The sequence below is a fragment of the Cheilinus undulatus genome, linkage group 8, assembly GCF_018320785.1.
Source record: "Cheilinus undulatus linkage group 8, ASM1832078v1, whole genome shotgun sequence".
Taxonomy (NCBI): Eukaryota; Metazoa; Chordata; class Actinopteri; order Labriformes; family Labridae; genus Cheilinus; species Cheilinus undulatus.
In genome coordinates this window covers 2,835,292-2,862,746 of record NC_054872.1, presented here as the reverse complement: position 1 = coordinate 2,862,746, position 27,455 = coordinate 2,835,292, and the positions used below count along the sequence as shown (strand labels likewise).

The following is a 27,455-nucleotide window of genomic DNA, read 5'->3' as shown; positions in this document are numbered from 1 at the left end:
GATCAGGCTTCACTTTGGCTGTAGACCAGTCACCCACTCTGTCAGCTGTGGTTGAGTCTTTGTTTGTTGCACTGTTCCACTGGTCTGTGATGCATTTAATATGCTGGCCGTAGCAGTAGAACGTACAGTAGTGAACTAAAACAGGAGAGCAAAATCTGTCAGCAACATGTTTTGAACGGTAAGAACAAACTCCAGATTACAGAGCAGTGTGCGGCCCCCGGGGTCTGAAGCTTGCATGGATAGAACTACCAGAAAAGTCGAAGGAGAGGCTGGTGGAAGGGCTTTCTGTCCCTTCATTCCCAAAGTTTAGGCTGTAATGAAGCTAAACCTCATGCAAGTGTCTGGAATTTACTTGTGCTTCACTTTAAAAAAGCTGACTATCTACAGCAGCTTATTGTGGCTCACAGAGGAAAAATTAGCCACTAACGTATCTGCAGTGTTTTCTTTAAGAATAAATATCAGTTTTGATAACTAAGGGCCAAACACAGCAGGTCTCTGCCATCTTTATATAAACATTTTCCTAAAGGTCTACAATTCCATCAGCAGGATCAACGTCAGGGATTAAGGTTTTCTGTCTCTACTGCCATCACTTTCAAACTCATTGTGTTTTGGTCTGTGTCAATCCCCATCCATCCATCCATCTCTTTTCTATACCTCTCATCCCGCTTATCCCATCACTGGGGGGCTGGAGCCTATCCCAGCTGGAATTGGGCAAGAGGTGGGGTACACCCTGGACTGGTCACCAGTCAATCGCGGGGCTGACACACTCACACTCACACTCACGGCCAATTTAGAGTGATCAGTTAACCTAATGAGCATGTTTTTGGTGGTGGGAGGAAGCCGGAGTACCCAGGGAGAACACATGCATGCACGGGGAGAACGTGCAAACTCTGCACCAGTGTTAGTGTTGTCAACTAAAACTATGACTAAACATATTCATCAACAGCCTTTTTTCCATGACTAAAACTAACAAAAATACATCTGTGATGACTAAAACTGACTAAAAGTAAGTTTAGTTTTTGTCAAGATGATTGAAACTAGACTCAAATGTAATGTAGTTTTTGATATTTCTTCAATGTGGGTAAACCTGTCAAAAACAATACATCTGTATCTATTCTGCCTCTCAGCTGTAGAAAGCAGGGACCCCAGGTTTGGAAGAGTGCAGAGAACACTACCATGATTTGGTACCAGATTTAGGTGAGAAAATAAATGCTTAGACTAAAATTAAAGACTAAAATGTGAGGACTTTTTATGTACTAAAACTAAAATGGATAGAAATGACTAAAATGTGACTAAAACTAAAAGACTTTTCATTTAAAAACTAAGCCTTCTGTCATGAAACGAAAGGCTGTCGACGAACATTTTTAGTCATAGTTTTAGTCGACAAAATTAACACTGCTCTTGTGAGGCTTGGATGCTGGCTGGACTTCTTTGTGACCGCTTCCCTTTAGTGCATTTTGGGTAACATTGGTAAGACCGTGGGTACATTTGATTAGTCTTTTTTGCTTAGGACAGTTCCTAACTGAACGAAACGACTCAGAAGTATTTCAGTGTCAGCCATGATAAAGGTTGTTCAAATCATCTACCTGATAAGGAAAGGAGCTTCATTACTTCCTTTGTTATCTCCTTTAGCCTAGGAAACCCCAGACCATCCTTTACCAAAGTCTAAGAAGTCTACAGAACTAGAGTATACATAAAATTAACAGAAACCAGAGAAATAAAGAAAAAATGGAGAGATAGGGAATAAAACAAAATGATTTAATGTTGTTGGAAATAAAAGGACTTGAATAGTATTCATCTAGCTGTTCTGACTATGAAGAGAGTTCAGATTAAAAGAAAAGTTTCTGCTGTTCTAGATGTTCACAGTCACACTTCCTCACCCTGAAGAGACTTTAGGATATAAAAATCTAAATGAGCTCATATTTATCACCAAGGTTTCATTCGCTGCACGTAGGAAGATGGAGAATGCACCAGGTGCTAGATGCAAATTTTGTAGTCCATCAATTAAATTGCTAACCTGGCACGCCAGATGGACTTGTTTCACACATCCATCTGGTAAACCTCTCATAGACAGTATTTGGTAAAAGGCAGAGCCTTTGAAAAAAACCTAGGAGGTCATCGCCGCTCACTCCTTAGACAACAGCATAACACGAACCATGACGACTGTAGACATGTCAGTACTCGACTTTTGTAGTTTTTGAAAAGAAAACAACTCACTGCTGTTCTTTGTTCTTCTTTTAACAAAGAAATGTCGTCAAGTTCTGATAAAACTGGCGCTTTAGCAGCATCCACGCTAAGCTCTTCCACCATAGTGGCACCGGCTTCTTGTTGCTGCTTGTTTCGGTCATGACTCCACCATGCCCGAAAGTCCTGCCCCTCATCGCTGACTGGTCCTGTCACTTTCTAACCGGGCCAAAACAGTTCAGACGGGAGCTTTGCAAGATGGATACGCCAGTATCGAGCAAATTCATCTGCTTTGCAAGGTTATTAAATTTTAGTTTTTACACAAATAACGCCGTAACATCTGCCTAGGGAAAGTGGGGTCGGATTCCCTAATCACAACTGATCTCTTTTCCTATCCTCGTACTCCCACTTTTCCTTGAACTGTGACATTTTTCCCCAGGGTTAAGGATAAGTGGATAGGAAAGGACTTAGGAGGTCATTTTTTGGACTTTCTGAACTGACCCATTGTGTCTAGTACTAATGAGCTCAGGATAGTGGGGATGGGGAGGTTCAAGCGTTGGATGTGAAAAGCAGCTGTATTCTTCGGGCACCTGGCACGCTTTCCCAGGCCTTATCTAGCTCACCATATACCTGGTGCCCAGGACCCAGTGGGTTGGACCAGATGCGCGTCGTGGAGGGGTCATCTATGTCTGGCACAGGCCTGGACGATGGCCACCAGGAGACCATAGCTGTACAGGGCCAAGGTTGTTCCCCACACCTGGCTGACCGTGTGGAACTTAACTGTTGAGATATTTGTAGTTATTGTTGTGATACCGTACTTTCCCTAGCCTGTTTGTTTTCTTCCTCTAAAGCAAAGCATTTCTATCAGATCACTGATGGAACAAAGTGAAGTCATTCTCACACTGTTGTTTGTACTTTTTACTTGCAGCTTCTCAGAGACTCCCAGGGCCCCATGAGGTGGTCTTTTACAGTGAGACAGAGGACAGCCCGGGGATGATGCTGTGGAGATACCCTGAACCTCGTGTCCTTACCTTCGTCAGAATAACTCCTGTCCCTTTCAACACTACAGAGGACCCTGAGATCAGCACGGCTGACCTGGGGGACGTCCTGCAGGTGAGACCAGTTTGAAAACTTGGTTATAAATATGTTGCAGTAACTTGAGGCAAATATGAGCAGCTCTTACTAAAAACATGAAGAACCCTAACATCTGCTGGGGAAAGCAGGCAGCCAAGCAGCTAACATATTAAAATGCATTTATGTATTTTAATAATTGTACAATGATATTGTTTATTTTTACATCAGAGCTTTTGTGTCCCATTGGAATTAGACAGTAGGGAGATTTTTGCTTCCATAAGTGTCTACTTCAGGGATCATCAAGTGTATTTGCACAAGGACCAGATTTAGTCTTGACAGAAACTCTGGGCCTGGGCCTCTGTGGCCTCTGCGCCACACTTTCAAATACACAAAAATTAAATGGATGTTTTTGGTCTGATTGAAATATTATTGAAGTAGTATTTGTATTTTCTTTCAAACCGCAGGATATTTTTAGGCATTACCAGTGAGATCTATCCCTATTATCTATAATGCAGCACAAGGAGACAGGCCTGACAACAGAGCTGGTCGGGCCCCTGAAAATCACAGATGATGGGCCTTCATCAATTGTGATTTAGCACCAGTATTAACCCATTTTTGACACTTTTAACCCCTTTTTGCCTCTTTAAACCATTTTTGCAAGATTTTAACCCCTTTTGACCCATTTATCCTGCATGTTTTATCCCCTTTGTTCCACTCTTATCCATTTTTGCCACTTTTCTTCTATTTTTGCAACTTTCTAACCACACTTCATTACATTTTTCAGCAATTTTTGCAACTTTAAAACCAATTTTTTCCACTTTTAACCCATTTTTGATACTTTTTGCCCCTTTGACACAATTTTTGCCATTCTTTAACCCTTTTAAACCATTTTTTCTGCATGTTTTATCCCCTTTGTTCCACTCTTATATCCTTTTTGCAACTTTTCTTCTATTTTTGCCACTTTTTAACCTCTTTTCATCACTTTTTTTGCTATTTCTTTGTCATTTATAACCAATTTTTGATACTTTTTGCCCCCTTTTTCCTCTTTTGCCAATATTTACCACATTCTAACCTCTTTTCATCACTTTTTTTGCTATTTCTTTGTCATTTGTAACCAATTTTTGATACTTTTTGCCCCCTTTTTTCCTCTTTTGCCAATTACTGCCACATTTTAACCTCTTTTCACAACTTTTTTTTGCCAATTTGTGTCCCTATGTGCCACTCTACAACCCATTTTGCCATTTATCACCCATTTTTGCTACTCTTTAACCTCTTTTCACCATTTTATCTGGTGTCTTGCAGCACTTCTGCCAACCTTAACCCTTTATTTAAATTTCTAATTATGACAGTAAATTTCTGTAAAAACAAATCAAATGTTTAGACATTCTAGAAACCACTTCAATACTAATTGTTTTGGGGGTGGATTTAACAGCTGCAGACATTTAAAGCCAAAGGATATTCTTAAAACCACAACATCTTCTTTTCCTCCTTTTCTGAATTTAATGATCTTTTGGGGGGCCGGACAGGAAGCTTTGGGGGGCCTGATATGGCCCCTGGGCCGCCAGTTGATTGTCAGTGATATACTTGAACATGTCATAACACTGTTACATCCCTTATTTCTAACATTATTCTGAAAAGAATCTGTCATGTGGGCCTCCATGTTGTAAATAAATGTGGAAACATTTTTTTAAGGAACATTTTTTGTTCATCTCTTGTATCCTGATGTCATCAGAGAACGTCTAAAGCGAAGCTAAAAGAGGAGTAATGTGAGAAGAGAAGCCACGTCTGTCTCTAACTGTTCCTTCGTAACATCACCACCTGCAGTGAAATAGAAATAAACCGTCCTGGAGTTGAGCTGTTTGCCATTATAATTCCCATGACATGAGTCATGAGAAACCCCACAACCAATGCGTTATTGAATGACAGAGACCCCTGCTGTCCCTCCAAACTTGTAATACACGGCCAGCTGTGGAAGTCATCTCACAGACTCCGGTGTGAAAAGCCAGGTGTCTCTAGTCCCTGATGAGGTTATTATTTGGCAGGCTGAAGCAGCTACTGAGTCTGCAGGGCCTCAGTGGGGAACGGGACAGCCCTCTTTTTCCTACTATCACTCTTCCTCTACCTTTTCAGCACTCACCTCACTTTTTTAGCTTGGTATCCTTGAAGACAACCAAGGTCTTCAATCAAGTTGTTTTCTTTTTACTGTGGCAAAAGGAGCTATTTTTAAACATTTCTGTATGGCACTGGCATTTTTGAGTCTTAATATTACAGAAAAAAGATTTGGTGATTTCTCACACTTTATTTTTAACTTGGAGGGTAAGCAAAAGTTAATGGAGCACTGAGGAAATTCTGTCCTAGAGTAAATACAGTAGGTTCCTTTCCTTGAGAACATATTGTGGGTAAATCTGAGAATATCAGAGACCACTTACATAAAGATTTTACTACTTTTGTTTGAAAAATACTTGTCATTATGTCAGTGCAATCAAAGCCAGTTCACATCTGTATAACATAGAGTGTTTTTGAACGTATGTTTAATTTAAATGTTCCTGTGCATATTGAAGGCACATCTGAGATGATGAAACCACAGCTTAGCACAGCTAAGACCTCAGGGGCGTGTCTTAAAATGATTCGTGGTCAGACCTTCTGGTGACATGCTACTGTCACAGATGTAGACTGTGCCAAAAGCAAACAAAAACCTGACGACAGTATGTAGCTCCCTGCACTTCAGGGGTACTCCTTAAAGCTAGTAAGACGTGCACATGTTTTTTAGTTTGCATCAGCTTTCCTCTCCGGTTGTTACACAAACAAGGGTTCCTGATCCTCAAATAAACTTCAGTGCAACTATTGAAATCTGGAATAGAAATAGTACAGGGATATAGCAAGCTTTTTGAGCCTCCTCTTTCATCGATAAACTGCTTTTAGCGTTGTGCCGAGCACAAAGACATGTTCACTGCTACCTCTTTTGTTTGACTGAAGGAGATTCACATGCATTTGACCACAGATTCAGCTTAATATATGAGTGGACTATTGACAGGTTTTTCTTTAAATGCCCTAATAGTTAAACCAACCAGAAAGAAATGGAGTTTCAGATCTTACAGTATGACAAACATCTGTCTGCCATCTTGACAGCTGATCTTAAAGGTCACATATTTTACCCCTTTAAGACAAGTCTATATTGGTCTAAGAAGTCCCCAAAACATGCCTGTGAAGTTTGTTGCTGAAAAAACACTCAGTATTGGATTTTTGCCTGTCTAAAAACCCCTCTGTTTCAGCCCTGCTCAGAACGAGCAGTTTCTGTGTCTGTAGCTTTAAATGTTACTGAGCTGTCTGACTCCGCCCCTCTCAGGAAATGTATGTGGCTTAATGCAGGGATTCTCAACGTTGGGGTCAGGACCCCACTGGGGGTCATGAGACACTGAGAAGGGGTCTCCACAAGCCTTAAAAAAACACTTTTGAATGAAGCTGTTGCCACTTTACACTAATTTTGCCCATTTTAACACATTTTTGCTACTCATAACCCATTTTTGTCATTTTAAACCCTTTCCACCACTTTTTTCTGCCTGTTTTTGTCACTTCTAAAACAAATGTTGCAACTCTGCCTATTGTTGGCTCTGTTGAATCATTACTGCCACTATTAACCGCTTTTACCGGGGTCGCGGGCTGAAAAGGTTGAGAACCCATGTCTTAATGGATGTTAGCTGCCAGCTAAGAGGATCAGGAGAGGAGGGTGGAACTTTCTTCCAAGGGAGGGCCAACCAGATCTGGGGGCGGGGCTAACTCCCCACATGACATCATGAGGAGAAAATCTGAGAACAGCTTGTTTCAGCACACATTTTCTGAAAGGTGGAGAAAGGAACGGGGGGGGGGGGATTTTTATGATTCTTGGGGGGATTGTGGTCAGACCAGGGGCACATATATTAAAGTGTATTTTGTGTAATATGTGACCTGTGAACTGAAAAAATACTGATCCTGCTCATTTGCTTCTCCCTTCCTGCTTTTCCACTGATGTCATTTCTCATAGCTGACATTAGCCTTGTCTTTTTAGATACAGTCGTATACATCAGCGTTTCAGTCGCTGCATTGTCTAAAACCAGAGCAGCTGAGAAGAGTGTTAAATTATGTTAATGTAATACAATCACTGACATCTCAGAAACCCACTTTACCGTGTTAAGGTAAGGTTTCCTTTCCTCTGTGCTTCTTTCTCTCCCATCTCCCGTCTATCTGTTAGATTCCTTCCTGGACTCCCTCTATCATTTTCACCTACAGATTTCTTCTGTCTGTTTATGTTGTCCCGGGAGAAACAAGAAATTGAGAATTGCTGCAGATGTCTGGCTGCCCCGCAAGGCTCCACAGCTGTAAAGTCTGTAATCAGCAAAAGTCTAAAGCCTCATGCTGATTGGGCCAGATTGAGTTACAGTAGAGGATGGTTATGTGAGCAGATGACAGAAAGGGTGAGTGGCAAACGAGAGATTTGAGCAGAAATGACTGTGCCATCCTATGAACTAAACTGAAAATAATGAAGATTTGTCTGATTTAAGAATACAAAAATCTACATGTAATAACGTATTAATATGGTTTTATAAGGGGCAAATGTACCTGACTTTTTCAGGAAGAGAATCAAATTAACAGTGAGGGTTAATTCTAAAACAACCTCCTTTCAGATACTGATAGACTGAGAACAAATCTCTGTATGTTAAAATGTGAAGCTGGCCTGCCACCGATGGTTGAGATATTTTTTAGGAGTTGCTTTTTGATTTCTCTCCCAGCAAATTAGATGCATGTGTGCTGAACTTCCTAAAAGCAGAGCGAGCATTTTTTCAACAAGCGAAACATCTCTCGGCCTGTTCCCTGACACATGGAGCAGGTTAAGAGTCAGGAAATATTCATTAGGAAAATGATACTGATTCCTAACTGAAAGCAATGCAGTGATGAGTGAGCCAGGGAGCAGAGGGTTTTTTTTCTCAGTGAGGATGTCCTAGCCTGATTTATCTAGACAACAATATACCAAACCTGTCCGCCACATGTAAATTAGACCATCTGTTGTATTTTTACATGACTTTTAATCACGTTTGGCCCTCCTCACAACTGTAGGACTATCTCCTACAGATTGGTATATATTAGTTCAGTTCCTACTTTTCAGTGCTTGTACATAGGGAGCAAAGTGAGCTGGAGTCACATTCCTAGTACAGTATGTTTAAACGTACCTGGCCTTTGGCGTCTCGTCCTCACTACATCTGCTTTAGTCTGCCCACATGCTGTGTGTAAGAAAGAGGTTAAACAGGGTGATTGTGTTCATTGATGTTGGCTTTGCAGCTGCTGTGGTCAGGGGCTAGAGATTTTGGGCCCCCAGAAAGAATGTTACATCGGGCCCCCCTTAACTGGCTAACATCATTTTTAAAAATATCTGCATTTTAATGTATTTTTAGAGCTGAACGATTTGGGAAAGTAATCTAATTGAGATTCTTTTTACACAATATTGCAATTGTGATTGAATGTGTGATTATTTCTTAAGTTCCTAGTCTCATGTATTTAAAAAAAAAAAAAAAAAGCAAGAATTCATTCTATATTATAAACAACACAATATTAGATCAAACTAAGGCTGGACAAGTGTGAAAAAATATATTTGACATCATTTTGGCTCATTTTGCAAATTGGATATGAACTGTTGTATTAAAGGGAGTAATATTTTTAATATAATTCTCATATTTGACAAGAAAAACATACAAAAATGAAGAACATATAATTTTTTGTACACTATTCTAGAAATATGCCACTTAAATGATTGCATGGTATGCAATGCATAACATCTCTGCTGCAAAAAAAAGTTGAAAACTGGTATTTAACACAAATTTCAGGCTAAAGAAGTATTGTACCTTCTGCGATTTCAAAATTGCAGCAGGCCAAATTGTGATTTAATCTAATTTGCAGTTAATTGCCCAGCCCCAGTATTTTTGAACCATAATTTCCCCATTTATGACCAATATTTTTACTCTAGTTTAATTACATTTACTTGCATTATTTTGCAGCACTGGACTGTACAATTTGGACATTTTTAAAGGTAGAGCAGATACAAATTTCAGTCTGTTGGCCAGTCTGTTTAGTCGCTTTTGATTCAATAATGACACTAATTATTTTTAAAAAATACATAAAAACACACATTTCATTGCAGGCTTCTCAAGGGCCCTGTGGGCCTGGGTAATCAGTACCCATGCTGAGGCGCATAATGCACAGAGGAGGCCAACTTTCTGCAGAGTTAATCACTACAGACCTCCAAACTTCATGTGGCCTTCAGATTAGCTCAAGAACAGTGCATAGAGAGCTTCATGAATGGGTTTCCATGGCTGAGCAGCTGCATCCAAGCCATACATCACCAATTGCAATGTAAAGCGTGGGATGCAGTGGTGTAAAGCACGCCGCCACTGGACTCTAGAGCAGTGGAGACGCCTTCTCTGGAGTGACCAGTCGCGCTTCTCCATCTGGCAATCTGATGGACGAGTCTGGGTTTGGCAATTGCCAGGAGAACGGTACTTCTCCTGGCAATTGCCAGGAGAAGTAAAGTAAAGGTAAAGTTTGGTGGAGGGGGGATTATGGTGTGGGCTTGTTTTTCAGGAGCTGGGCTTGGCCCCTTAGTTCCAGTCAAAGGAACTCTGAATGCTTCAGCATACCAAGAGATTTTGGACAATTCCATGCTCCCAACTTTGTGGGAACAGTTTGGGGATGGCCCCATCCTGTTCCAACATGACTGTGCACCAGTGCACAAAGCAAGGTCCATAAAGACATGGATGAGAAAGTTTGGTGTGGATCAACTTGACTGGCCTGCACAGAGTCCTGACCTCAACCCCACAGAACACCTTTGGGATGAATTAGAGCGGAGACTGAGAGCCAGGCCTTCTCGTCCAACATCAGTGTGTGACCTCATAAATGTGCTTCTGGAAGAATGGTCAAAAATTCCCATAAACACACTCCTAAACCTTGTGGAAAGCCTTCCCTGAAGAGTTGAAGCTGTTATAGCTGCAAAGGTTGGACCGACGTCATATTAAACCCTATGGATTAAGAATGGGATGTCACTTAAGTTCATATGCAAGTCGAGGCAGGTGAGCCAATACTTTTGGCAATATAGTGTATTTTTGGACTTTTAGTGCCTTTACTGATTTACAAGAGGACAGTGGATAGAGTCGTAAATGGGATGAGAGTGGGGAGAGACATGTGGCAACGGACCACAGGCTGGATTCGACCCCGGGCCGCCCGCGTACATGGGTAGCGCAAAGAAAATGTTGCACAGTTCCAATTTAACTGCTGCTTTATTACAGCTACATCAAGCTAACGGCTACAGTGGATACACTGGCAGACCCCACCCTGATGATTGCATACCCCTGCAGAAACAGAGCGGGAGACGAGCGAAAACACCTCTTCTGTCGCAGAAAGCTTTCAGTGTTGCTCCCAAGCGGCAACCTCCAGTCCTGAAAATGAAGCCTTGCTGAAGTGCAAAAAATTGTAATACAGCGAGTGTCCACTAGAGGCTGGCTGCAGGAACACCAGAAGTCCCGTCTGAACATTGTTGCAGACTGATTGGTGTGTCTCATTTAATTGCCAGATAGCTCCACAGGCAGAAGCTACGTTTCTGTCAACCAGAATGCTAGCTAGCTAGCTGACAGGAAGTCCAGCTTAGTGAGCGGGCCGTTAGGTTGATCCAAAGAAAGTATGTACTGTACATATTGTTTTTTACTTCTCTCATACACTTAAACGCTGTGGTTACAGGGTTCAGAGGGAGCATAGGTTGGCGTTAGATCTGCATCTTTCTACTGCACATCTGTTGGATGGAAGCCTGAATGGATGTGTGATGGCGATGTGTGTCTGAGACAGTGTATTACACAGCAGGAGATGTGGATCAGTGGTTTGTGAACATGTGGTTATCACATCTTTTTACTCCACCCCTCCTGTTATCTGGCATGGTCCCGTCCCTCCTGACAAGTTTGTTAACAGGAATCAGGTGATAGACTTCAGCAGGGAAGTGATAAAAGAGATCCTGACTGAACCCATTTCATGTGGGGAAGCAGTTTGTTGAGTTGCCCTGGCTGTAGAGAGTATTTTATTAGAAGCATGTCTGTGCAGGTTCTTAGTCATCCAGGTCAAACTGAATTAAAACTCCTGTTTGTGCTTTGTACATCAGTTTCTGTGGATGAAGTATGTCTCCTCTCTCTGATGATATTGTCCTGTACATGTAGAAGAAATCTCATCCTGCTTCTATTTAACAGTAAAATGTATTACACACCAAGACTTGTTTCAGTGGAAAATGTAAGCCATGTTGGAAAGGAAGGCTTTGCTGTTGAACTCCTCTTACACCTACCCAGTCACAAAAATTACAGAATAACTATAAATGTAGAAATATTCAGTCCTAACCCTGATGGTCTCTTTGCTTTGCAGTAGGGATGCGCGGTTCGAGGGGGTAGAGGGGGTATGAATGGTCTGTTGGAGTCATACAAAATCTGCACATATTGGTGATATAAATTCAATCCACTTATTCCAGAATTATTCCATACCAGTCTTTTAGTGTGGGCGGAGCTACATTTAACCATTCTCTTGTAAAACATGTTTTACTTGATGCCAAAAGAGCCTGCAGTAGCTTTTTGTCAGTTATTCAGGGCAGTGTTACCCACCGTGTGGCTCTTTTGTGATTATCTGTGGCTCTTTTATGTCTTAATTTTAAATATTATTCCCCTAGAAAACCTTAATAAAGGAAACTTTTTTGCCCTTTTTTCACCAATTTTGCCACTTTTCACCCATTTCAGCTACCCTTTGCCATTACATACCACTTTTTCCTACTTTTTTGCCCATTTGACACTTTTTGCTACTTTTTACCCATTTTTGCCTCTTTTTTTCCATTTTTTCTCCCAGTTTTCACACATTTAAGCTGCTTTTTGTCATTAAATACCACTTTTTCCTAGTTTTTGCCCATTTAAGTTACTTATTTTTGACACTTTTATCCCACTGTTGCCCTTTTTCACAATCTTTTTTGCCATTTTTTTGGCCATTTAAGCTATCTTTTGCCATTACATACCACTTTTTGTCCTACTTTTGACCATTTTGACATTTTTTTTTTCAACTTTTTACCAATTTTTTGCTGCTTTTCACCATTTTTTCTCCCAGTTTTCACCCATTTAAGCTGCCTTTTGTCATTAAATACCACTTGTTTCCTAGTTTTTGCCAATTTTAGTCACTTCTTTTTGACACTTTTATCCCATTGTTGCTCTTTTTCACAATTGTTTGCCATTATTTGCCCATTTAAGTTATCTTTTGCCATTACCTTCCACTTTTTTCCTACTTTTGCCCATTTTAACACTTTTTTCCAATTTTTTGCCGTTTTTCACCATTTTTTTCTCCCAATTTTCACTCATTTAAGATACCTTTTGTTATTAAATACCACTTGTTTCCTAGTTTTTGCCCACTTTTGCCTCTCTTGACTGCTTTTTGCCCATTTAGTCTCTTTTCACTCTTTTTCTTGCCACATTTGTACCATTTTATGTCACCTATAACCCATTTTTGTTACGTTTTAGACCATTTTTGCCACCTTCAAATAGTCACCACTTAGACTGTGGCTCTTGCAAAGGTATTTTTCAACAGTTTGGCTCTTTGTTTCCGTTTCGTATCTGTATGATAGAGAAATGTCACTTCCTGTCATTGAACCTGCTTTAAAAGCATAAACAGGGCAAACATCAGGACTTGTGATAATCTGACCTCCATGCCCTGACCAGACCCTGCAGTCTGTTCTGGGACACTTGGAACTTCATAGAGGTGGTGATGCAACCACATTTATCTTTAACTTGATTTATTAATACATGAAAATCAAAGTTAAACTGATTTAGGTTTATTTATTAAAGCTTCTCTGGTGCCAAAAACAGTTTCATGTGAAATTGGAGTTGAAATAGAAATTTAAATGAGTATAGTGATTAAAGTTATTACACCAGTTACTTACAGCTGTTCTGTTATCTTTGTCCAAGCTCTCACAGATTATTGAGGATGTCATTTGTGAGCTATGGGATCAGGTTGGTAGGGAGACCTTCTCACTGCCCAAAGATGCTTTTAACTCTTGAATAAGTTGAAATCAGACTGTGGCCATGGTGGTTCTCAAATACTTTATTTAATGTTTCCCTTAACCCAAGGAAGCATCCAGAGATCTGACGTCCAGAAAATTAGCAGCCTAGTTTCCTTTAAGAGGGGATTTTTCAGTGTGCTTTGCATGACGACTGCACAGAGAAGGAGAGGAAGAACTCAGTCATAATGTCTAAGGCCTCTTAGATCAGTGGTTCTCGACCTTTTCAGCCCTCAAAATAAAGGTGCCAGAGACCGGGGACCCCTACTGTACCTGAGGGTGGCTGAACACAGCCACACACATTCAAGAATAGCCATGTGGAGACAAGGACGCCCATAAGGGGGGACAAATGGCCCAACCAAACTGGGGGACAGCAAAATCATGGTCTATTTTAAAGTGAAGCTGTGGTATTTTATATTTAACCTGAATAACCACCACTCTTATCAAAGAAGCAAATATCTTTTTAATTGATTTGTGCAGTAAGTAGCCCTCTTAAAAATGTAAATCATTTTTGTTTAAAACAGAATTAAAATACATAAAAAGTAGCTAAAATGGGTTAATAATGGCAAAAAATTATGGGAAAGGTGGTGAAATTGGTGTTTAAAAGTAGCAGAAATGGCTTAGAAGTGCCAAAAATTAGATAAAAGTGGCAAAAAATGGGCATATAAAGTGGTAAAGGGGATTTAAAAAGTGGCTGAAATGGCGTTAAAGTAGCAAAAAAAGGTGGAAATTTGGTGAAATGGGATGAAAAATTGATATAAACTAGCAAGGAAGGGTTTGCTTAGGCAGAAATGGGCATGTGAAATTATGAATTGCGGGGGGTTAATATTGGCAATAATGGGACAACAGAGCCAACAATAGGCAGAGAGTGGCAGGATTGGTTTAGAAGTGGCAAAAACAGGCAGAAAAAAAGGGTCGGAGAGTCTAAAAAAGGCAATTTGGACATATTTTGTTATTATGGCTGTAAAATAGTAAGGAAATGCCCTAAGTCTGAGAGCTTTGGTCCCTTTTCCCAGGAGTACTCGAACTTGACTTTTCAACATCTGGTTAATGATTGTTGCATATCATATGGAATTATCTGCAGTTTAAAAGAAGGAAAACACAAAACCAGGTTTGTTTTCATGGCTTTTATGAGAAGAAATTTTGTTATTGCTCATGAAGTTTTGATTTGACATTTGAAATGTGAACCTATACATGTTTAGAACAATCAACAGTCATTTTTTGAGTCTAGGACTCTGGGTGTGCAAAAGATAACTATATACATAGGCGACAATTAGTGCAAATAAAGGTGGAAAAATGCATTCTAAACATTCTCAAGGAACATATTAGTATTGCACATGACAGACACGCACAAATGCCACTATCTAACGCTATTTTTGAAAACAAAACACCACTCTCTCTCGCTCTCCTTCTACTCTCTTCCTTCACTCGCCACTCGTCTTCTGCCAAAGCTGCCATTTTTGCAGTGCAGTTCGACATTACTGTAATATATATACCACACCTCATATATTGCCGGAAAGCACAGATTCTCAGGTCTCTGTCAGCGGTGGAATTTTTTAGATTGAGCAAACTTTGGAGGAGTTACAGTGTTGAGAATCCGTGTAGCGGTCTTGCAATACTTCTGGTGTTTTCCTATGAATGCCCAGGTCTTATGGTTGTGAGTACTGTAATAAATCATATATGTGTGCATGCCCACAATTCTCAGCTTTCCAACACCATTGAAATTTTTCTGATCGGACAAACTTTGACAGAGTTACGGTAATAATACTCAGGACATATAAAACACAGCGCCGGGTCAGTAGGTAAAGGGTTAACACTGACAAAAAATGTGTTTTAAGTGGCAAAAATGTATTAAAATTGGCTAAACTGATGGGAAAGTTGAAATCTGGTCAAATTGGTGTATTTAAATATTCCTAGTTTCTTTAAGGCATCTGGAGACCCCCTCTCAGTGTCTCCCCAGAAAAGGGGTCCCGACCCCAACGTTGAGAACCACTGTCTTAGAGAACTGTGTGGCCAAACAGAGATTAGAGAAGAGAAATTCTACTGGGAGAAAACAGAGTTATTTAGCACTGAGCTGTCAGGTCACATTTCTGTCTTTTAGGCAGTTTTTTTAATTTAAAGACTGTTTCCAGCAGATGGAGGATTGTGTGAGGGTTACAAATAAGGAAACACATTTTTACCATCCCTCCTCACCGTCTCTGTCTTCTTCCCCTTTTTGTCACTGTCCCTCTCTTGTTTTCATTTTTTCAGATGGAGGGGGAATTGAGGAGGGAGAGTTCATGCTCCGAGCCATTTCGCTCACTTGTCCCTGGAGTAGATCATATTAACATTTTATAAAATCAAGATTTCCTGCATTTACATAGTTGCGGTTTCCCAACTGGTTCCAGTATCTCAGAGGGGGAATTCAAACCTCCTTCCATTACTCAAAGTCAAATTGCTCTCTGCGCTGTTTTTGCACACAGTCAAAGAGAAGCAGTGTCAGAATCAGGGGACTGAAAAAGACAGACCTCTAACAGAGCATCGGCAGTTTCCCACCTGCAGAAGGCAAACTTAGTGAAGGTACACATGAAGGATAGAAAAGTGATGCATTCCTGCAGAACCCCCACTTCTGTGTGGTCTAGTTCCTCCATACTCTAGCACAGTGGTTCTCAACCTTGGGGTCAGGACCCCCTTGGGGGTCACAAGACACCGAGAGGGGGGTCACCAGACACCTTAAAAAATGAAGAATATTTTTCTAATTACTGTTGCCACTGTTGCCAGTGAATCTTTTTCTTCACTTTTTAACACCAATCTAGCCAATTTTAGCACATTTTTGTCCATTTTAAACCCTTTCCATCATTTTTCGGCCTTTTATGCCACTTCTAAACCAACTCTTCCCTCTTTCTGCCTATTGTTGCCTCTGTTGACCACTTTTTACACTCCTTTTTGCCCATTTTAACCACAGTTAACTAACTTTTGCCAGCTTCTATCAATTTTTCATCCCATTCCAACTAATTTCCCCCACTTTTTGACCCCCTTTCAGCATTTTTTGTGCCCATTTTTGCCACTTTTATCCAATTTCTGCTGCTCTTAAAGCATTTAAGTTCTCTAAAAATCCAATTTCATCACCTTTCAACTATTTTTTGCCATTATTAACCAATTTTAGCAATTTTTAACCCATTTAAATTTTGTTTTTAACATAAGTTATTTTTGTTTGAAGAAGGCTATTTACTACACAAATGAATAAATAATGATATTTGTGTCTTTGATAAGAGTGGTTGTTATTCAGGTCAAATATAAAATATGGTTTTCACACCTTAACGTCACAATGGACCATGGTTTTGCCAACTTCCATGGGCTCCCAGTTTGGCTGGGTCCCAGAGACCTCCCCTTTATTCCTCCTTATGGGCCGCCTTGTCTGCACATGACTATTCTTGAATGTGCATGGCTGACTTTCAGGTACAGCTGGGGTCCCCGGTCTCTGGGACCTTTATTTTGGGGGTAGCAGGCTAAAAAAGGTTGAGAACCCCTGCTCTAGTAGGTGTCCTCTCTACCATTATTTTTTGCATTTCCTCTGTCTCACTAAGGTTCATAAGTCTGACAAACAGTGAGCAAAAACAGAAGAATGGAGTAACGGATGCACTTAGAGCTGTGAGCCAGAGAAATAAAACACATTGTGCTCTCCTGCACATTCAGATTTCCCTTTTGCCAACTTTTCTCAATATGCCAATGTGTAAATATAATCATTCAGTCTCTGCTTGTGTAGCGGCCCTCATGGCTCTGACTGACAAACATCACACCATCTGCTTCCCTGCTGTAGCTCTGTCACCGTGGAATGGCCCTTTATAAACCAGCGGAGCTCTGCGCTGCCATCATGGCCCTGCTAGCGCTCAAGCAAATTCATAAAGCAGCGGCAGTAACCACCTCTGCAGCTGTTCTTCAAGTCCATTATTACAAAAGACGCGGGTCGGAGATCAGCTTTACATCAGTGCTGTGCCCTTTTCAGTGATACACAACTTTATGCAACATTTTTAAGAAACCTTCAGGGAGTTGGTGTGGTATTTTGTCCCAGAGTTACACATTGACCATGAAAGAGGGAGACTGTATTTGAGCCAAGACAACTATTATTTTAGTGGGACAGAGCTCTAGCAGGCCTGCCTTAGTTACAGCTAATGCACTACAAAAATAAAAGATTGTCCATGTGGTTAATTTGATCTGGAGATGTTACGACTTATCCACTACACCCTCATGTTTTTTTAAGTTTGGCACGAAAGAGAAAAAAAAACAGAGCATGTACATCTCAGCAAGGTCTTATGCCATACTTTCCACACTGATTACTGCTAACGTATATTAGCCCACCTGAGACGGCAGAGGAGGATCCATTTTCAGAACAATTTTCATTACATTTCCTCTCTAAATATTTGCTCAAGCTGATGTCAATTCAATTTGTCTACTGGCCGATATGAGGTAGCTAGAAGTGGAACTTTTAGACGTGTAGGCATCAGAGAAATAACAGACGACCTAATGAAAGTGTTGATGATGTTAATGAAGGTGATGCAGACAGAGCTTTGGGTGTCACAATGAGGGAGACTTTAGTTTCAGATATTCATCACATCATGGTTAATAAGTCATATCTGTGCAGAATAGTAGTTTAGTGGTTAGTCAGAATCAGGTGAATGCAGGTGATGGAAATCAGCTTGTTTATATACTAGGGATGTAACAGTGTCAACATCTCACAGTGTGGTATTTCCCTCGGTGACAAGTCCACGGTACGGTATTTATTGCTTTATTTTTAAAAAACTCAGAACAGATCGGCATTTATTAAACAACAATTGCACTTAGAATATAACAATATGTGCAAAAGAGTCCCATAGGTTTGGATAGTCTTAAAAATGACTGAACATTTTGGGGCACGCCGGTAGTTGAGTGGTTAAGGTGCATGCCATGTACGCAGGCAACCTGGGTTCGAATCCAGCCCTTGGCACCATTTCCTGCATGTCTCTCCCTGCTCTCTTCCCTGTCTCTGACTCTATCCACTGTCCTATCAAATAAAGGCCAAAAATAAATTTAAAAAAAAGACTGAATATTTTGAAAGCTCTATAAACAAATAGAGAACTAGAAAAGAACTCAGAGAGCGCAGACCTCCGAAAATTAGCTCTGTCTCCCAATAGTGAAGCATCCTTTAAAAAATTCCTGGATCCGTCCCCATGTGCCCCCCACCACGGCATTTGCCGATTACTCCCTCCCAGGTGTGGTGGAAACACAGTGAGGCAAAGCACTGGCTTCACTACGTGTGGACTGTCATGGTGGAAGCACTGTCTGCTGGTGCCAACAGATGCACTGACAGTCTCACCCATGGTCTCACCAGACGACTGGAAGTCATGTCAAAGGGTGAATATTCCTCTATTCCTCCTACAGTTCGCTGTCTTTCTCTCTGTTACGCCCCGACTCGTCTCCTCAACCAAGCGTGCGTCTTTCAAACTCTATAAACTCCAAAACTTTGAATAGAAACACACCCAAAACTGCTGCTGGGATTGAAGTTCCTCATGTCCACCATCTCCTGGTGTAAAGTGGTAACAGCACAGACCTCCGCCATTAGCCCTATCTCCCAATAGTACAGAATCCTTAAAAAAATTCCTGGATCCTGGATCCAGACGGTGATCCGGATCAAAACCTTTGTTGTCCACCAGTAAATGGCCGTAGGTCTTTAGCGATATTTTCACCTACACTCCTGTTTAGCCCTCGCACTGTCATGGGGAAGTGGTACTCCGAATGCTTCCTGAAGAGTCTTTTGGCCTTCCGGATTTTGATCTGAATCTCCCCAACCTTTCAGGATGCTGATTTATCAAGTGGCTCCTCATGAAACTTGTATTCCCCATGAAGTGTGTCGCTGCGGTCTGGCAGTGTCTTCATCAAGGTTATAATAGTTTGGGATTTTTCAGTCATTTTTATTTTTAACTGTTTTTTTTTTCTCTTTCTGTGTTCAATTTCAGTTTAGTTTAATACATTTGTTCTACTGTTAGATTTAGTATTTTTTTTTCGGATACATGTCAAGGCTGAGTGAACATACTTTTTTTTTAAACATAATTCAGACAGGCCACTCTTCACTTATCATTTATTTATGTAATTATTATGTTTGAATACAACTCCAGAAATAAAACTACCACTGTGTAAAGTCTTAACCAATCAAATCAGGTCACTTTACTCTCCCCAGACTTGGGTGTAGGTGCCAGTCAGTCTGGTTGTGTCAAAGACTAAAACTAAGGACATTTTGTCTCTATTTGTATTCTATTGTTGTTAGTTTTTCTGAGCGCACTACGCAGTTTTACTTCGTTTTCATTAACTATAATAACCTTGGTAACTATAGTAACCTTGGTCTGCATACTATCTTTTGTTTGTCTGCCACTTTTTTGACATCCATCCATCCATTTTCTGTACCACTTATACTGTCGGGGGTCATGGGGGAGCTGGAGCCTATCCCAGCTGTCATTGGGTGAGAGGCGGGGTACACCCTGGACTGGTCAACCGCAGGGCTGAAACACAGAGACAGACAACCACAACTCACACCTACGGCCAATTTAGAGTCACCAATTGACCTAACGAGCATGTCTTTGGTGGTGGGAGGAAGCCGGAGTACCTGGAGAGAACCCACCCATGCACGGGGAGAACATGCAAGATCTGAAAGACCCTGACCGGGAAGAGAACCAGGGACCTTCTTGCTGTGAGGCAACAGTGCCAACCCCTGCACCGCCGTGCAGCCCCTATTTCTTGACACCAGGAAGCCAAAATGTTTCCACACGTCAAGATTTCAAAGTCTTGGAACATCTGCAGTCTCAAAGACTTTGTCACTCATCTCTCCCTTGCTGCTCCATGCATCTGCCATTTCATGCTGTAGAATCAAGCGAGTGAGTGGAGTGCAAAGCATGGTGGGTATGCAAGGGCCGATGGGAGTTGTAGTTTCCACGTCTGTTAGCTCTGCTCCACTAAAAGACTACACTTACTTTCCTGAAGATGTACCATTTGAAACAGTCACATGCCCGGGACAGGGTTTAGACCAGTGTTACTCAACTCTGCTCAACCAAAGAGCCAAATTATTGAAAAATTAACTTAGCAAGAGCCACAATGTAAGCAGTGAAAAGTGGCTAAAGTGGGTTAAAGTGGCAGTAAAAATAAGTCAATGTGGTGAAATGGTCAAAAAGTGGCAACAAAGTGACGAAAAATGGGTGAAAGTTGGCAAAAATGGGGAGAAAAAAGTGGCAAAAATTGATTAAAAAATAAGTTACAGGTGGCAAAAACGGTCAAAAAACGTGTGGCAAATGTGGCAACAAATGAGTAACTAAAATGTGCAAAAGTGGCAAAAATGGGAAAAGTAGACTTCAATGGCAAAAAGCATCTTAAATGTGCAAGAAGGGCAAAATAGGGCAAAAAAAAGGTAAAAATAAACGAGGCACAAACTGGTGGAAATGTCCAAAATTGATAACAAAAAGTGAGGTATAGGTGGAAAAAATGGTCAAAAATGGTAAAAATGTGGCAAAATCTGGCAAAGAAGTGGCAAAAATGGGTGAAATTGGCAAAAATGAGGAGAAAAAGTGGCAAAAATTGATTAAAGATAAGTAACAGGTTGCAAAAATGGTCAAAAAACGTGTGGCAAATGTGGCAACAAATGAGTAACTAAAATGGGCAAAAGTGGCAAAAATGGGAAAAAGGGGACTTCAATGGCAAAAAGCATCTTAAATGTGCAAGAATTTAAATATGGCAAAAAAGGGTTAAAAAAATGAAAATAGCAAAAGCAAAATAAAAAAGGCAAAAACTGGTGAAAAATTGATAACAAAAAGGGAGGAATAGGTCAAAAAAATTGTCAAAAATGGTAAAAATGTGGCAAGAAATGAGTGATAAAGACAAAAATGGGCAAAAATGGGCAAAAAAACTCTAAAAATGTAAAAAAAATTGTAAAATGGAAAAGGCAGCTAAAGGCAAAGCGGCGAACTTGGGCTTAAAAAGCTGTGAAAATAGATTAAAAGTGGCAGAAAAGGAAGAAAATTTGCAAACAAGGACAATGGATATATACAAACAAAAAATAAATGTTGACAACTGTACAAGAGTGGGAAACAAACTGATTAATGTGACTTACAATGGATAATATCTGAGGTTAAAGTTGACCTTTCTATGGTTTTCTGGGGGAATAAGATTTAAAATTTAGACATAAAAGAGCCACAAATCATCACAAAAGAGCCACATGTGGCTCAAGAGCCATGTGTTGAGTATCACTGGTTTAGACGCTTCTGATACCGCAGTATTCCCGATACTGTTACACCCCTAATACAAATAAAATACTGCAGAGTGTCCTAGATTCATCAATATTTTCAGATAGACATGACATTGAAGCTACTTGAAAGACTCTTGATGCTTTCCAGGTACGACATCAAAGTGGAACGCTGACTGTAGAACATGTCAGGTACAGGCTGGTATTCTGACCTGTAGTCTAGCTGCTGAGCCTGCTTGGGGAAAAAAATCCCAAATTGGACCCATCCAGCCCAGGGAATGTCAGCTATTCAGTGTTACATGTTGTTTATCAGATAAGGTACACACACAATCAGGCAGCGGAAACTGACACGGCCCAGACTGTATCTTGCACCCACATCCATGTGCACACCTGTGTATACATTTATGTATACATGCATATTGCCTTTCATACGCACAATTATACGTAGTTTCTCTCTTGAACATATATACACAATCAATTTAGCATATACACACGTACATTCTCCCACACAAGCCGGTGCTGGAGGTGTACCTTAAAGTGGCCACAAAAATGATTTCACTTATTTTCTCTCTTTTTCCATCTTTCATACGCCGTTTTTGTAGTGGTTATCAATTTCATCTTCTTTCTCCTCCATGACCAGGGCTACAAGTCAAAGGGAGCATGACGCAAATTCAACCATGCAAATGTATTTCACTGTACCATATATGCACTGCGCATATTCATTTCTGGATGCCGTCATGTGTATAGAATATCACAGGTGAAATTAAAAAAACCCTCTGTGTTTTAGCAACAGGGTTCTGGGAATTCTCCGTGGAGATTCAGTCAGTTTCCGCTTCGGTGGCTCAGTGCTGGGGTGGCGGGTGCACCACTTTGTCAGATACAATTATGAGAAGTTGATTCCAGAAAGGTGGTGTGTGGCTTTTCATACACGCTGCAGGCTACGTAAGCTACGCTTACCTCATGCATTCCTCACAGCTCTGTAAATCCACACTCTGCTGAATGCAGGGACACTGGGGTTTTGTGAACACAGAGCTTTTCTCGTGCACACATATTCACTTGTTCTCAGAGTTTGCTGATTATCCAGGGACGGAGTCTGGAAGAAAATGAGATTGTCACAGAAATATGTACACTCACACACACCTCCTGCTGTCTGGCATCCTTCAGCTGTGCCACCGCTGATTTCTCAGTAGCTGAATGATGTAGGTGGTCATAGGAACCCGAGAACCTGATGAATACACACAGGAGCATCTCATACATTTATGCTAATTTTGCCACAATCTGAGAAGAGAAGACGAAGCCCTACTAAGGAAAACCTGATTGTTATTCACAGCAAGAACAGTTCAGCCAATATAGTGTCAAGGGCTGTCTGAAGTACAGTGTATTCATGAAGTGTTGTCACCAGGCCAACCTCTCTTTATATAGAACACTCACTGAGTATGGGACCCCATCATCAGAGAGGGGTCTCATGTTTGAAAGAGCTGTTTTTTTCTATTTTATTTTTTCCCCATCACACTGTTTGTATGCAAAGGTCCTTACAATCTCACCTTAGCTTCACACTCAATAAATTCATGGTCAGTTTATGGCTGGAGATCCATGCCATCCTCAATCAGTCATTAAGTGCAAAGTCAGCTCGCTGTGCCCTCATGCTTCTGTCAATTATAACACACTTTGTCCCCTTAGAGAGAATTGTCTTGAACTCCAAGTGCTGTACACAATGACTGACACAGTGGCTGACACACTTTCGCCTCATTTCTCCAGTAAATCTTCTTGTTGTGGAACTTTGACAAGTGTGAAGGAAGAAGTCTTGCAGCCATTCTACTGACACGTTTCTCAGAGTTTAGCCTGAGTTTTACTCCTGCTTTGAATCTAAATCATACAGTCATGGACGAAAGTATTGGCACTTTTGGTATACACATGTTTATTTCCTTTATGTGCATTTGAACAACACAAAAAACAGAAGAAAAAAGTCAAAATTGACATAATTTTACACAAAACTCAAAAATTGGAATGATGGATAAATATCCTCAGTCAACTTTCACACAAATTCAGGCTGTCCTGCAGACTCAGGGTGCAAAAGTGTCAGCTGGGACCATACGTGGTCATCTGAATAAGATGAAGCGCTATGGCAAGAGACCGAGGAGAACCCCACTGCTGACAAAGAGACATAAAAAATCCTGACTGGAGTTTGCAAAAATGTACCTGAGTAAGCCTCAATCCTTCTGGGAGAACATTTTGTGGACAGATGAGACTAAGGTAGAGCTTTTTGGAAAAGAACTTCATTCTACTGTTTACAGAAAACAGAATGAGGCCTACCAAGAAAAGAACACAGTACCTACAGTCAAACATGGTGGAGGTTCAAAGATGTTTTGGGCTTGTTTTGCTGCCTCTGGCATTGGGTGCCTTGACTGTGTGCAAGGAATCATGAAATCTGGAGACTGTCAAAAGATTTTGGGCCACAACCTCTCAACTGTAATTCTGGACCACCCTTCTTTTGCAAACTGCTCCAGGTCTCTCAGATTTGAAGGGTTCCTTCTTGCAACAGCAGTTTTGAGATCTCTCCATAGGTGTCCAATGGGATTTAGATCTGGACTCATTGCTGGCCACTTCAGAACTCTCCACCTTTGTCTCCAACCATTTCTCGGTGCTTTTTGAGGTATGTTTGGGGTCATTGTCCTGCTGGAACACCCATGACCTCTGACCCAGACCCAGCTTTCTAACACTAGGCCCTACATTGCAGCCCAATTATTATGACAGTCTCCAGATTTCATGGTTCCTTGCACACAGTCAAGGCACCCAGTGCCTACTTTTTTGTTTGTGGACAGGCCAGGGGCACATATGTTTGTTAGAAAAGCCTGAAATAGTGATTTTTACGTAATATGTCTCCTTTAATGCTTGGGGGTGTTTAACAGTGACAGAAAAACAGATAAAAATAAATTTTATTGTAAATCTGTCCTCAAAACCTTTTTTATTAATAAACTGCTTTTCATTTAATATCATTTATTCACAAAACATTTTACAAGCCAAAACTTAAGGAAAACATGCAGAATTTGTTTTCAAAACTTGAAAAAAAATTCAGATTAAACCAAGGTATTTCTGAAGACTTTCAGTTTTTTTAAAAACTGAAAGGTGGACCAATATTTTTTAATTGTATAGAGAAGAAGTTCCTGGCAAAAGTTTGATTCATTTCTTGAGCTTGATGTGTTCTGGGGAATATTTTACAAATGCTAGCTGTTCTTCTAGTTTATTCAGTAAAATATAAAGATCACGCTCGACAGTGAAACAGTTTTCCTCACCAGCATCAAGATTAGAGCTGTAGTGTGTTGTAAGACCAGGTAGGCCCCAGATGAACAGATTGTAATAGAAAAACATTCAAACTGTTTTACCTAAATAGTAAAAATAGTCCATTGCTCTCTAGCAGGTTGGCTTTGTGCAGCACTCATACTCTCACTCTGGAGTCCTGCCTCAATACTGTCACTCACAGACATACAAGAGTGTAACAGGACAGTAAATGAACACAGGAGTACCTTACAGGAAACTGATATGAACTCAGTGGTATCCTCATAAAAAGTCTGCTAGTAGCACCATGCATCTTTTGCAACCGCTATCGTCTGTGACTGAAGATACAGGCAGTAGAGAACTGACATTTGAGCCTCATAATTCAGTTCCAAACTCATATAGATGAGACTCAACAGATGTGATTCCAATTTCACTGCCTGCAATGCTTCATCCCCCCCAGAGTGAGCCATAAGAGCAGGACTTTGAGATAAAATAACATCCTTAACCCATGGTGACCCCCTTAATGGCCCTGGACCCCTCATCACCCATCTGGAAAATGTGTCGCTGCATATGACAGGGTTTAGCCCTCAATATTCCCGGTCAGATTAAACTCCAGATTATAGTACTGTTTTTAAAATGATGATTACTCACTGTAGGAGGGAGGTTTTTACTTTTAGATCCCAAAAAGGTGGATTTGTTGTTTGAAGTTCTAAAGTCCTTCAGTTTTGTACTCAATCTGAGTTTGCAATTATTTATAAGTGGCAATCAGAGGTTTTATTTGTGACTTTATTTATTTTTTCAAAAATATTTTAAAATGTGCTACAATGTTCTTTACATTATTTATTTAAACAGATGTGGATCATTTAAGTAAAAAAATAAATAAAATAAAGAAATACTTAAATTAAAAAAAATAAATAAATAATGATAAAATAAATAAATTAATAAAAAAAACAGCTGTTGATCATGTAAGTTAAAAAATAGATTAAAAAAAAAAATATAAAATAAATAAATAATAAAATTAATTAATTAATAAAAAAAACCAGCTGTGAATCATTTTTACTTCTCGGTGCAGTTAGGGTTTGATTTAACTCTTACCAGTGCTTTCATAATGACTTGTTGGACTTGACTCTGCCAGGTGAACAGTTGCAAAGCTCCTGCTGTCCTACCTCAGTCTTCATCTTAATTCATGTGTTCATAATAGTGTTACATAAACACATTGTCTGGCATGTACCTGAGGACTCTTCAGGCATAATCAACCCACTAATAATAACTTGAGTCCTTGTTAGAATGAATTTCATTTGCTGCAAAGCTCAGTGCATTGTCCATCTGTAGTTCTTTTGCCCAAACAGAGCAGCAGTGTGGCTAAATAACTTCAATATTAACATGTCTGGGGCTGATGTTGTTTATCGTGTCTTTCTTTCCAGGTACCATGCAGCCTCGAGTACTGGGATGAGCTCCAGCAGGCCTTCGTTCCGTATCGCGAGTTCAGACTTTCAGAGAGCAGTGCATGCCAGCTGCAGCTGCCGAGCCTCAGCCTCACCAACCAACAGAAGGAGCTGGTGGCCTCAGACTTGTGGAGGATAGTTCTCAATAATAATGGAGAGGGGGGCGATGAGCAAAGGTGAGAACTTTCAGGATGTGGCTTTGTACTGTGTGCTTGTGTTGAACCCATGCCTGTACACCCAAACTTGTTTACAAGAGAGCGTCCTTAAATACAGATATGTGTGTGGATCTAAAGTACATATGCCTTCCGATGTGAGGAAAAGCAGAGAGAGAGAGAGAGAGCACCCAGGCTGCCGAGCACAAAGGGCTAGCAATGTGTCCCTCACCCCACATCTGGTGTGCAGAAGTAGGGAGCGGGCTTGGAAGGCGTTCAGATCGGCCTAATGAGATTTCCCAGCACACCAAGTGCTTGTCAGGGCCCATCCGGATTCCTTCCTGCTTACCTTGAGTGTATCTAATCGAGGGGAAGCTCACGGGAAGCAAGTGGAATAAAGCCCCCTTTGGCTCATAAGTTTCTAGGCCTGGACTGGCCCGGGTTGGTCTGGGTTGGGCCGGGTTGAACTGGGATGGGACGGAGGAGATGGAGCAGGCCTGGGGAGCGCTGTAACACCTCAAAGAGTCTGCTCTCTCCTTATTTCTACTACTGTTCACATATTTAATGTCTCAGCTTCTAAATCTACTTTCAGTTTCTTCCTGTTCTTTTCTCTTTCGATCCTGATGTAGAATTACTCGCCTTTTTCCCCCCTGCCCCTGTTTTACTTCCCGTTAAGATTTAGTGAACTTTTAGTGGAAGGGATTTGCCAAGCCCACATTCTGTGTGACTTAGAGAGCTCCAGAGGAGCAGAAAGGGTGGAATAAGAAAACATGTAAGAGAAGAAACAGAGGAAAAAAACCTCTACAGTACCACATAGAGTGTAAAGAAAATATACATCTGTGTCTCATTACAATCATACTGCAAACACTACATTTCCTTTATGTTTAAATTATTTGTCTATTTTGATAAAAAATGATTCCTCTTTCCTTTCTCACTCGTTTCATCTGCCTTTCTTAGGTTTCCACCAGGAAAATAACTTGGCTGCCCTGCCA

General features: G+C 40.7%; 2 protein-coding genes across 7 annotated transcripts in view; both read left to right on the top strand.

Annotated features, from left to right (window-relative positions):
* The window catches only part of LOC121513254 (NLR family CARD domain-containing protein 3-like), a 945,231-nt gene that overhangs the window by 496,307 nt on the left and 421,469 nt on the right, over positions 1-27,455 (top strand). The gene's annotated exons all lie outside the window — the stretch shown is intronic.
* The window catches only part of LOC121513252 (vacuolar protein sorting-associated protein 13B-like), a 481,863-nt gene that overhangs the window by 361,072 nt on the left and 93,336 nt on the right, over positions 1-27,455 (top strand). For all 3 annotated transcript variants that reach the window (XM_041792863.1, XM_041792864.1, XM_041792862.1), the window contains exons 41-42: positions 3,113-3,297; positions 26,291-26,487. In XM_041792863.1, coding sequence (XP_041648797.1) covers positions 3,113-3,297; positions 26,291-26,487 — 382 coding nt within the window. The remainder of the gene's footprint in view (positions 1-3,112; positions 3,298-26,290; positions 26,488-27,455) is intronic.